This window comes from Tenrec ecaudatus, chromosome 18 (assembly GCF_050624435.1).
Source record: "Tenrec ecaudatus isolate mTenEca1 chromosome 18, mTenEca1.hap1, whole genome shotgun sequence".
Lineage (NCBI taxonomy): Eukaryota > Metazoa > Chordata > Mammalia > Afrosoricida > Tenrecidae > Tenrec > Tenrec ecaudatus.
Window position 1 is genome coordinate 15,893,039 of NC_134547.1, and position 13,105 is coordinate 15,906,143.

A 13,105-nucleotide genomic window follows, 5' to 3' on the forward strand; every position below is an offset into this window, starting at 1 on the left:
TATTTTAATGTAGTGTTTAAATGAATACCTTCTTAGCATGAAGGAAACACACTAAAACTTAAAAGACAGTGTGCTACATGAAAATCTACTTATTTTGTACCAAACGCGCAGTATTTCAATACAAACTTTCCATTCTGTTGTCACATGAGACGCTCCTTTTGTAAGACTTCCAAGAGTGGGATCTTCCAGGACAATCCTGCATAACATTCCAACCATAGCCAGGCACCATGTGTATTTCTCATCTTCCTCGATATCTGGCTTCCATTGGTTTGATGTCTCCACCTTGCTCTTTGCTTAAGTCACCAAGGTTGTCTGGAAAGAGATTTAAGTGTCTGTGCAGACAATAGACTTGAACACTCATGCTATAGCCAATCCTGTTGAAATGAAAGAACCCGTCTTCTATTAATTACGTGTACTTGTCTGCCTTCTGGTTGCCAAGAAAGTTTTTCCACAACAAGATAATGACCAGTGTGGAAGTTACATAATCTGTCAACTTGTGAATGGGTGAAATCTAGCCTGTCAATCAGATCAGGCCTCTGTGTGGGCATGTGTTTTTTCCTGAGCATTCTGGGAACTCAAGTCTGCCTCCATGGAGGCAGGACACACACTCTCCCTGTGAGACATTCCTATTGACAAGCCACGTGGAGCTATGCTGATGGAGCCAGAACCCTGGAGCTGAAGGAGCCATGTGGAGACCCATGCCAGTGCTGAGATGTTTCCACCACCACTGGATCCACAATACTTTCTACCCACTGGCCTGTGATCTTCCTGCATTCAGCATCCTTGCATGCACTTCATGAATCTGAAGAGGAATTTATAGACTGTTATCAGACATATGGGTTAATATAGGACTTGTGGACTTGATCTGGACTGGGCTGGGATATTTCTTAATATCCAATTACCCTTTGATATAAAGCTCTTATATACAAATGTATGTCTATGAATTTGTTTCTCTAGTTAACCTTCACTAACACAACCGGGCACATGATTTGATTTCATTCAGTGATGCTATGAAATGTGGGTCATTTATAAGTTTGTCTGATCTGTGGGCCATCAAAAATTCCTGCCTTTAGTTTTTCAATAAGTGCAGGTACTTTATGCCCTACACATTCAATTTATGAATTGTCCACATACAAAGCCTTCACAAAATTGTTTCATTGGACAGCAGAATTCTATCTCATGTGACCAAAGATTCTACGGATTATAATTTGTCCTCTATCCACCATACATTCTCTCGCAGGCCATCCTTTTCTTGCCCAATGTTCATATTTGGTTATACTATCCCAAAGGCATAAAAAGCAAGGATAATTTGTGTGCCGATTTTGTTGATCAAGAATATTAGCCATCTTTACATAAATCATCCATTGATGTTCTTGGTCATTTATCATTTCCAAGACTAAAGAGCTGGCTTTGGACTCTTTCTTTCATTCTTGTGGAGTGATTGATTGGAATAGAACCCTATTTGTTGCTGTTATTTAAAAGGAAACTTTTCAAATTATGTTTTGAACTGTCAATGAAAAAATACCACTCACTTGGGTTATATTCCAAAGAGCAATTTTCTTCAGAAGGTTTCCGGTGTCATGCAGAACATTACGTTGTTGTCTTCAGTAAAGATCGATAGCAAATCATTTTCTCTCCTTAGATATCATGTAGTTTTCATTCCAGGCTGACATGCATTCTCTTCCTTTAGTCTGGAGGCAAGCAAGTCAGAAGGCTCTTTGGAAAGATTTAAGTCCCTGATCAGATCACTCAATTCATTCTGGTCCAAACATTCATGGGATGAAGCTGTTTGGAAATTACTGCCACTGGCCCCATTAAAAAAAATTTTTTTAACCTTGTGCAGTATTGGATGTGCAAGACTCATCTTCTGAGAGCTCTGGTAGTTCACAAAAAAGTGGGACAGGTCCCCGATCTCAGTGAAGAACAGTAGGCATTAGCTGAATGCGGAAGAGTGTGTATTATAGAAAAAAGGGAAGAACACGAGTGGTTGTGAAATGAAGACCATTATACATAAAAGGGAGTAATTTAAATACAGAGTGCAGAAGAGTGTGCATTATAGAAAAGAGGAAGAACAGAAGTAGCTGGGAAATGGAGGCCATTATACACAAAAGGGAGTAACTTAAATACATAACTTTCCCAGCCAAGAAAGCTTGTCAGGCCATTCCGATTCTGCAGAAGAGATCTTTTAAAAAGTAGGCTAAACAAAAAGGGTGTGTAAGCAAATGTGGTGAAGAAAGCTGATGATGCCCAGCTGTTAGAAGATATAGCATCTGGGGTCTTAAAGGCTTGAAGTTAAACAAGCAGACATCTAGCTGAGAAGCAACAAAGCCCACATGGAAGAAGCACACCAGCCTGCGTGATCATGAGGGGTCGACGGGATCAGGTATCAGAAGACTCAAAACAAACAATCATATTGATACAAACAAGATGGGTTGGAGTGGAGACCCAAAGCCCATTTGCAGACAATGGGACATCCCCTCACAGAAGGGTCACAAGGAAGGGACGAGTCAGTCAGGGTGCAGTATAGCACCGATGAAACACACATTCCTCTAGTTCTTTAATGCCCCGCCCCACTATCATGACCCCAGTTCTACCTTACAAATCCAGCTAGACCGGAGTATGTACACTGGTACAGATAAGATATCTTGACACGTGCTCACTTCAGCAGCACATATACTAAAATTGGAATGATACAGGGAAGATTAGCATGGCCCCTGCACAAGGATGACATGAAAATCCGTGAAGCGTCCCATATTCAAACAAACAAACAAAAAAACTCTTGACACATGAAATCCAGGACAGATAAACCCCTCAGGAGCAATAATGGGAGCAACGATACCATGAGAGTACGGGAAAAGGGGGGGAAGGGGTAGAAAGGGGTAGAATTAACACCCCACTCCCACCCCCATGGGGATGAGCAACAGGAAACGGGTGAAGGGAGACAGCAGAAGGTGTAAGAAAAGAAAATATGTGCTCGCTTCGGCAGCACATAATCTAAAATTGGAACAATACAGAGAAGATTAGCATGGTCCCTGTGCAAGAATGACACGCGGATTTGTGAAGCATTCCATATATATTTTTAAAAGATAGGGAAATAATAATAATTTATAATTTATCAAGGGCTCACAAGGGTGAGAGGATGGGGGAGGGAGGGAAAATAGAGGAGCTGATACCAAGGGCTCAAGTAGAAAGAAACTCTTTTGAAAATGATGATGGCAACATATGTACAAATGTGCTTGATACAATTGATGCATGGATTGTTGTTAAGTGCTGTAAGAGACCCCAGTAAAGTGATTTATATAAAAAAAGTGACTAAAATTTTAGAAATTCAACCTATCTTGTTTATCCAATGTAATTTTCTGAAACAGTGCTCCAAATAACCTCAGGAACAGATCTATAAATCAAGACACAAACCCCCCCACCCCCGCCAAATTTTTATGTTGTTGGGCTATGGAGAAGCTCGGATATATGAAAAAGGCTGGAGGCAACAAGGTTGGAGGAAGGCTCATAAATGACCTGTGATATGCAGTTGACATAACTTTCCTTGCTGATGAAGACCAATTGTCAAGGATTTCATTTTGCTTGGATCCACAATCAATGGTCATGAAAGGAGCAGTCAAGAGATCAACCAATGTATTGCATTGGGTCAACCTCCTGAAAAGGATATCTTCAAAGTTGAAAAGCAGGGGGGTTACTTTGAGGACTCAAGTGTGCCTGACCCAAGCCAGAGTGTTTTTAATTGCCTCGTGCGCATGTAAAAATTGGACATTGAATAAGGGAGACTGGAGAAGAATGTGCACTTGAATTATGGTACTGGTGGAGACTAATTAAAGGCCCCATGGTCTTCCAAAAGAACCAAAAAATCTGTCTTAGGAGAAGTGCAGTCAGAATGCTTCCAAGAAGCAAGGATAGCATGACCTTGACTCAAGGTCTTTGGTCATGTTGTCAGGAGAGTCCAGTCCTGGAAAAGGATAGCATATATGGAAAAGCAGAGGGGCAGCAGCAAAAATGAAAACCCAAACCAGAGGAAGTACCTCTGTGAGATGAATTCACATAATGCAGGTAGCAATGGGCTTAAATGAACAAGAGTGAGGATGGTGCAGGACTGGGCTGTGTTTGTTCTGTTGTACATTAGGTCACTGGGTTGGAATCGTCTCCACAACACTTACCAACAACAACTCTGAATCTGCCTTCCCTATAGACAGGAGAGTGTCTGCTAGAGAGCTAATCTTACGTTCTAAAGACACACACAGCCCCAGCAAGGGCTACACAGAGACCCAAGGGTCAAGTATTCCACCTGATGATAAAGTTGATGGGCACATGGGCTGAGAAGAGGTCCTGGCCCTGGATACTCCAGAGATGATCATATCCCAGACAGGGTGGCAGACCTTTTTTTCTAGTGAGAACAACACCAACACAGATATACCTCTGTAGAGGGTCATTACCAGCACACCCCCTAGGTCACCTTTAAAGAGCTCACTGTGGGGGCTGTGAGTCAGCTGAGATTCCGTAAGAAGGAGAGTGACCCCACCTTCCTCTCACAGTTACCTCTTCTGTTTCCACACAAAACTGATGATAAACCTCTCCATCCAAGCCAACAATATCATAGTCACAGATTATAAGGGCCCTGTATTCATGATCTACCCCAGTAACTAAACTGGAATTTCCATCTGGTATATCATCAGTGGGCAGGGCCTGTGGCTCACGAAGACGGTGACTGGTCCAGGCAATAGCTCCTGTACCATAAACCCCGCCAGAAGACGGAATGCTGGGGGAAAACCTCCAGCAAGTATAATCTGATATTGTTGCTAGGCGCCAGGGAGTCAGCTCTGACTGGGAAACTGTGCACAACAGAACACGACAGTACCTGGTCCCATGTCATCCTCACAATGAGTGTGTTTGAGCCCACTGTTGCAGCTGCTGTGTCGATCAATATCCACCTCTTTGAAGGTCTTCTTCTCCTATATCTTACAAATTATTATGTCCTCTGTGGGGATCAGTCACTCTGCATAAAATATCCCAAGTACATAAGACAAAGCCTTAGATCCTCATTCCAAGGAGCATGCTGCTAAACCTCCAACAGAGATTTGTTTGTTCTTGTGGCCGTCCAGTGTATAGTCAATATTCTTCACCAATACCGTCATTCAAAGGCATCAATTCTCTTCTGGGCTCCCTTGTTTGTTATCCAGCTTCCACATGCATATGAGGTGATTGAAAGTTCCATGGCTTGGCTCAGCTGTACCTAAATCCCCAAAGTAACAACTGAGATTCCTAAAACTTTAAAGCAATGGTTCTCAACCTGTGGGTCATGATCCTTTAGGGTCGCCCAATTCATAACAGTGGCAAAATGACAGTGATGAAGTAGTAACGAAAATAATTTTATGGTTGGGGGGGGTCACCACAACACGCGGAACTGTATGAAAGGGTCACAGCATTAGGAAGGTTGAGAACCACTATTTTAAAGTAATCTAGTGCAGCAGATTTGACCAATACAATGCATCATTGATTCCTTGACTCCTATTTCCATGAGCATTGATTGTGGGATCCAAGTAACATTAAATCCTTGATAGCTCCAGTCTTTACTCCATTTAACATGATGCTATATGTGATCCAATTGTGGGGAGTTTTGTTCTCCTTCCATTGAGTTGTAATCCATACAGAAGGATGAGGTCTTTGATCTTCACCAGGAAGTACTTGAAGTCCTCTTCAATGGCAAGGCTGTGCCATTGATCTATTGTAAGTTGTTCATGAGCCTTCCTCTAGTCCTGATGAAACATTCTTCACATCAGTCCAGTTTCTGATGATCTGCTCAGTACACAGATTGAAAAAGTGTGGGGAAAGGACACAACCCTGACGCATTGTTCTTAAGTTTAAATCAAGCAGGAACCCCTCCATTCCTATGACTGCATTTTGGCCCATGGATAGGTGTGCACGAGCATCATGAAATGTTCCGGAATTCTTCTCAATGTTACATGTAGTTTATTATGATCTACCCAGTCAAATGCCTTTCCATAGTCAATTAAACACAAGGAAAAAAAATAAACACAAGGAGACATCTCTCTAGAATTAACTGCTTCCAGTCAAATCCATCTGACATCCATAATGATAGTCCTCGTCCCATGTCCTCTTCTGAATCCAGCCTGAATTTCTGGCAGCTGCCTGTCAAAGTACTGCAGGATTTAAAAATGATCTTGCATGTAAAATTTTACTTGCATGTGATACCAACTATATTATGTGATAATTTCTGTATGCTGTTGGGTTACCTTTCTTTGAAATGGACACAAATATGAATCAGGTTGGCTGCTTCCCAAATTCCTTGACATAGACTAGTAAGTGCTTCCAGCACTGCTTCAGGCAGAGGAAAGGTTTCTTTCTAATACTGGGTGTCCCAACATGTTAACATTGTCATTGGTGCTGCCACAAAGTCATATCCACTGCCTGTTCCACCATTGTCATCTGAACAGCCGTTCTCCACAATAGAAGGGATGTGGTTCCCTCCCCCAAATACGCAGTGCCTGTGTGCAAAGAGGAGGGGTTCTGAGCAGCGGCCAGCCCAAGATCAACTCTCTGGAACTCCAGTGAGAGGTGCGGGGAGGTTCCTGGGCTTGCAAAGGGTAAAATGAATAGGCAAGAGGATATCCATATGGTGATCATTCATGGATGAAATGTCCTTGACACAATGCAATCTGCCCCCTAAGTCCTGCCCAGAGGTGAGGAGAGGGAGAGCTAAGAACCTGAGATAAGGTACAGTGGCTGAGGAACAAGAAGAGTCTTAGAAGAATTTCCTATCTCACTCACAGTCACCATGACAACCAAGTGCTCCTGGATGGCTTTTCCCTAAAGGACAGAGTGTAATTCAGGGCCCCTGCATGATTGCTACTCAATATAAATGGGTCTTGGTGATGAGAAGGTCTCTTCCCATGCGGTGTCACCCTTACTTGAGAAACATGTGCATAGGTCCACCTGCTGGTGGAGACACAGACCAGACTGAATTATGATCCAGACCCTCTCTGTCCACTGCAGGTAATGGGGATCAGGCCCACTCTGCTGGGATCATCATAGGCATCGTGATTGCAGTCCTGGTTGGGGTGTTCCTGGTGGCCGCCCTGGCGTATTTCCTGTTTCTCTCCAGGACTAGAGGGTACGATGACTCACCCCTCACCTCATCTCCTGCTCTTAGACTGACCCCAGGCCAGGAGGAAGTAGGCTTCACCTTCAGATTGGGGTCCTGGCTCTCCACATCCTCCAGCCCCTGTCACTCCCCCAAGGAACCTCCCCTCTTGTTCTAGCCAGGCTCCTCTCTCCCTGTGGACTGGTCTCTGACTGGTCCCCACAGTCTCTTCATCTACAACGTAGGGACAATTATGGTCCCTCTCTCTGTGCAGTGCTAGCTCATTCAGACAACAAGCCCACAGTGCTGATGGGGAAGGAGTTAGCTCTCAGTGAGCTCCCTGCCATCATGGTGATTCTGACTCACAGCGACACTACAGGATGATGTAGAACTTCCCTGTGGGTTTCAGACTGTAACTCCTTATGCGAGTAGTAAGAAAGCCTCATCTTTCTCCTGAGGAGAGGCTGGTGGTTTTGAACTGCTGAGCATGCAGTTAGTATACCAATATGTAACCACTGAGCAACAAGGGCTCCTTACTCCATGACAGTGTCTCCTATTATTTATTGAAATCCACTCGACTGGCCAATGGAAATTCCTTTCTTATGTTTTGAGTCCCTCCTAAGTCACTTTTCTCTTAGAATGGCCTCTCTGCCTGAGGTTTTCTTCTTCTGGCTCAATGTACATATGGATTCTTAAAGTGTCCATAAGGAGACCTGATGGTGTAGTGGTTACGTGTGGGGCTGCGATCTGCAGGGTTGGCAGTTTGAAACCAATAGCAGCTCTGAGGGAAAAAGACTGGGCTTTCTACTGCCTTAAATAGTAACTGTCTCAGAACCAACAGAGGATCTCTATGGATCAGCACTAATTCTATGGCAGTGAGACAAGGCCTTTTATTCAGCTCCTGTATTGGGACTCACTTTCCATCATAGCAATGATGGAGAGAGGAAATGAGAACCCTCCCACCATACAGGGAATTGGTTCCCTTCTTCATCCCCTGTTCTGACAGCAAACCCTGTGACCTTTCCCTGTATCCTCATAAGTAACCTGACTTTCCTATTGGCAGCAGTCAGAGTGATCCCGGACACCAGCAGCCCCTGCCATCTACCTCTGGTGAGTATTTACTCACCTCCTTTGACTATACATCCCTCCTCCCCACCCCTGGGCCCTTCCCTGTGGCTCCAGGGAAGTATAGAATCCTCAAGTCACAGATCTTGTCAATCATGTCAGCGCTGAACTGTGGGACCTAGGGCCCCAACCTCCCGTACTCCCTATTGAGCCCTAAAGTATTCCAAAGTCCCCCCTACCCCCAGGATATACTCCCATTTTCCTGAATCTTTGGAGACTGAGGACCTGCCAGCTTCTCCTCTCTGAGGGGTCCCAAGTTCCTTTACACCACCTGTGTCCAGTGATAACTCTTCTGTCTGCTCCTCAGGTCATGAACAATCTGACAATTCTGTCTCCATGGTAAGCTCATCCTCCTTATCCCACTTCAAGAGGGAGTTCCCAGCTGTGTAGGCTCTGGGAAGAGAGCCAGTCAAAATCCACATATAGCACAGACTCACCACTCTTCCCAGAATAGTCCAGGACAGTGGAATTCATACCCGGGCCAAGAATTGGTTCTCCCTTAAAGAATAGGTACTGTCTGCTACCCTGCCCCAATCCTCATATCCCCCCATCCAAGCATCCACTCAGGTATCCATAAGTGAGGACCTACAGTCCAGATAGGAAGATAGAGTGACCCCTGGGAGCAACAATCGGGAATCCCAGGGTAATAAAGGGAAGTGGTGGAGATGAAACAGGATGAGGTTTTGTTACAGGCAGGGGCCTGATGATGATAAATCAGAATTGGTCACTACTGAGGAGAAGTGACCTGAACATCCAGGGATATGAGTCCTGGGCTGTTGTGGACAAGAACTGTCCAGCCTAGGGTCCTGACACGTGCTCACTAGCATCTGTGTCTTAACAAATGTTTCCAGTCCTGTCTCTAATGTGCTCCCTCTCTTCTGCCCAGGACCCTCTGTATGTCAACCAGGCAGCTGTTCCCATCTATGAGGTGAGTGTGGACCATGAATGTTCTAGACCTATAGCTCTAAGGAGAGCACAACCTGACACACCCTGCACCTGTCTGTGGCATGAATTCAGTACACAGCAGCCAATATGACTGCTAGAGTGGTGACCAGGAAGAGGGCCCCGGAGGAGGACCTCCCTGAGTAAAGCCAGGCCCCATCACAAAGACTTGTGTGGGACTGAGAGAAGAGGGGAGAAAGTGAGCACATGTTCCAAGAAGTTCATGGGAGACTCAGACGTCTCTAAATCTCTCTTTCTGTTTGGATGGTCACTTACAGGAATTACTAAAGCCTGATACGAACATTTACTGTGAGATCCACCTGCAAGGAAAAGGGTGTCAACGACGTGTCCCATAGCAGCTGAGAAAAGGTGATTGCCTCTGCCCTGGGCTCAAGCGGTATCACACAAAAGGCCTCCCAACTCCCTGCACCTAATAGACTCCCAGGAAAAGTGAACTCTGGACATAAATCTTCCGATCCTTGATGATGTGGAAAAGATCTAAATAAAGACCACATCTCCCTCTCGTTTTCTCTCTGTCTGCTTATGAAAGTGTTCTCCTCATGAAATTCACTTGAATATTGGGGTCCATTCTCTTATCACCTGTAAGATCCTGGCATTTTTCCTGGCAGAACACAGGTAGCACAGGAATTGGGCCATCAGAAGTCCTCAAAGAAGATGACATAGAGAGAGTTCCAGCAAGATGGCACCCAGGTAAACATCCCACATTGGGAGCTCCGTGGTAATCAGTGTATTCAGTGTCCAGGAAGATGCATGGGGTTATTCAGGTAAGTGAAAAGACTCCCCAAACATCCCAGAGTACATGCTCGGTTTGGAAGTCAACCTTCCCCTACATCTAGTCTTGCTCTGTAACCCCGGGGATCAGTGACCTGGTCCTGGGACTCCCCAGCCCATGCTGGCCATACTACTTCGGACCCCACCGCATCCACCACCCACTGATTGGCCTCTCCTTGAAGCTTATCACTGCACCCGGAGCTAGCCAACAGCTGTGGAAAGCTAACACTGAGGGAAATAGGACTACAACTAATTCCTTAACTTAACACCGAGGGAAAGCTAGTATTCCACAGTAGGAAAGCCACCACTTAGGCAAGTTAGAAATAAAGTCCAAGTACATTACCCTGCATTAAATATAGTCCCACAGATTCTCCCTTAACAGCTATGCTGCCTTCAAGTGAGCCCATGGTTGATTCTATGTTCCAGTAGAAGTAGACATTCCTGTTATCTCTTCCCACCGCAGCACCCATCCCCCCCTTCATGCCTTCTCCAAATGCACATAACAGGTTTCCTCACCTGTGAGCTCAGGGACTTTACTGTGGCTCCCATCCCACCTTGTGATGTAGGTGACTACTGAATATGTATGACTTATAGGTACCTATAAAAGCCTGAAAAAACAGTAAAGATTTTCTCTCTCCTCCTCCTGCTCTCTGTGTGGACCTGGCTGCTGAGATTATGGCTGTACAGGTGGTGAGTATGCAACCATAAAATGTGCCTGACTCCTTTATTTTATCTTCCCTCCTACCTCTCCCATTCTCTATGACTTTACTATGATCATTATCTATTATCTCCATAAAATTGCTGGTCACTTTGACAAAAAGCCATATTGAGTCCCCCACAACCACAGCTGGACCCCAATCTGGTGACTCTCCATATGTGGCACTCTCTACCATGAGCTGCTCCCTCCTCCTGAGGTTCCTTTCTTCCCACTTGGTGATGGTCCCACTGCTGAGCTTGGGACCCTCGCATCACCCATCCATGGTCCCAGAAACTATGGCTAAGCCCTGCCCACAGTCTGCCTGTAGTAAGTTTAATCACCTGCAGCTGCAGAAGCTCTCCCTACCATTGCCTGATCCCCACCCCCACCCCTGCAGCAGTGGTGGCTTCTTTCCTCCTGCCACCCTGAGCAACAGGGTCCTGTCCTATGCCTGCTTGGCACCCCACCCCTGCCCACAGCAGTGGCAGCTGCCCAACACCCCAACCCTGTGACAGTGGGGCTGTACCTGCTGTCACCCAACACCCCTCCCTCAGTTACAGCCCCCAAATGAGCAGCACCTCCCCTCCACCCACATCAGGGAGGCTTTCCTCTGGCACCTGCACCAACGGCAATGGGGCTGACCCTGCCTTTGTTCAACACCCCTTCTTGTGACAGTGAGGCCCCCCCCACTATTGTCTTCTATTTGGTGCATTAAAAAAAAGGCTTCCAATAGTGGCCTGAAATCCCAGACCAGACCTGCTGCCAAGCTATAGACCTGTCCCAACTCCATCAAGGTGCATACCTAGCAGTCACCAGAGGCCCACCCCCGACTTTTATCAGCCACTGAGTTGCCATGGGACACTGTCTACATAACAGTTTGGCCCATCACCATAGTAGGCCATGGGTAGCCCTAGAAAATACTCTTACCAGTCACACAGAGAGAGAGCTCAGGGCACCTTGGTTTCCCAGAAACATGGCACCTAGTTTTTAAAAAATGACATGCAACAGCAACATACTGCAACACCCTAAACAAGAAAACATGGAAGACAAAACAAAAAACCATGGAAGACAAAACAGGGGCACTAATGACATTTATAGAAGAATCAGACATGGATCTACCACAAAAAGAAATCTTCAGAAGGCTGCTTGGAATAATACAGGAGATGAGGGAAGCTACACAGAATAAGGACACAATGAGAGAGGAGATTAAGTCCACGATAAAGGGTCTGAAGTCCATGCACCAAAGGAAAATACAGGAGTTAATGGATGAGGTAACAGAAACTAAACACAAGATCATGGATCTCAAGACCAAACTAGAAGAGGCAGAGAATCATACCAGGGATGTCAAGGACAATCAGGCAGACTACAACAAACAAGAAAGACAGTCAAACAAGATCATCAAAGAGGTGGAAGAAAACTTCAGATCAATGACAGATACTATGAAGAGGAGCAATATTCAAATAATTGGTCTACCAGAACAAGACACAAGAAGTCAACAGCTAAATTAGCAGGGGAATTTCTGGAAACAAGCTTCCTTACCTTAATGAATGAGAATCAGACACTAATACAGGAATCAGAAAGGACAAAAATTAGGCTAACCCCCAGGAATAACTCATCAAAGCATATAATAGTTAAATTATCCAACTTTGAGGGAAAACAGCAAAAATTAAAGAAGCAAGAGAAAAAATGGCGGGCACATAAATGGTGTTCAGGTAGGAATATATATGCTCAGACATATCAGAAGAAACCATGAAGAGGAGGAGAGAGTTGGGTAACATCTTCTGAAAGCTGAAAGAAAAACCTACCTGTCCATGAATTCTCTACCCTGCCAAGTTACCTATTACAATAGATGGTGAGGCAAGAGTCTTCCAGGACAAGGGAAAACTCAAAGAATATGCTGTAAGACACCAAACTCCATGGAAGATCTTCGCATACTTATTCTGGTCAGAAGACCAACATCCACCAAGCACAAGCAGGAGACCCTCATATAGCCCAACTCCATCTAGAAGCCAACATTTCAATTATCAAGATAACATGGCCTCAGAGGGAGAAGATGGTAAGAATGAAGCCCAACACATAAACACAGCACAGCCATATGAAGGAGATGGGAAAACAACCAACACAAAAGGAACGAGATGATAGCAATGAATCCAGAGATTGTGATAACTCTTAATGTCAACGGTCCCAATTCATACATTAAAAGACAAAGGCTATCAGATTGACTCAGAAATCATAACCCATCAATCTGTTGTTTGCAAGAGAAACATCTTAAGGTCACAGACAAAATAGACTAAGAATAAAAGGCTGGCTGAAATATAAACAGCAACTTTAAAAAAGGAGGGGTTGCAATCCTAATCTCCGACCAAATTGACATCAAGGTGAAAACCATAACAAGAGACAAAGAGGGGCACTATATAGTGCTCAAAGGATCAGTAAAC

The 13,105-nt window shown here is 44.9% G+C and overlaps 1 protein-coding gene and 2 non-coding genes across 3 annotated transcripts in view; all 3 read left to right on the top strand.

The window, feature by feature from the left end:
- The window catches only part of LOC142431615 (cell adhesion molecule CEACAM3-like), a 40,034-nt gene extending 30,709 nt beyond the window's left edge, over window positions 1–9,325 (top strand). Inside the window, exons 4-7 of the mRNA XM_075536634.1 lie at window positions 7,024–7,141; window positions 7,337–7,352; window positions 9,123–9,164; window positions 9,254–9,325. Coding sequence (XP_075392749.1) covers window positions 7,024–7,141; window positions 7,337–7,352; window positions 9,123–9,164; window positions 9,254–9,325 — 248 coding nt within the window. The remainder of the gene's footprint in view (window positions 1–7,023; window positions 7,142–7,336; window positions 7,353–9,122; window positions 9,165–9,253) is intronic.
- LOC142432845 (U6 spliceosomal RNA) lies at window positions 2,653–2,759 on the top strand. The gene has a single exon (XR_012780948.1). It is a non-coding gene; the product is annotated as a U6 spliceosomal RNA (small nuclear RNA).
- On the top strand, window positions 2,971–3,077 carry LOC142432846 (U6 spliceosomal RNA). Its single transcript, XR_012780949.1, has one exon. It is a non-coding gene; the product is annotated as a U6 spliceosomal RNA (small nuclear RNA).
- Window positions 9,326–13,105: the final 3,780 nt, after the last annotated feature.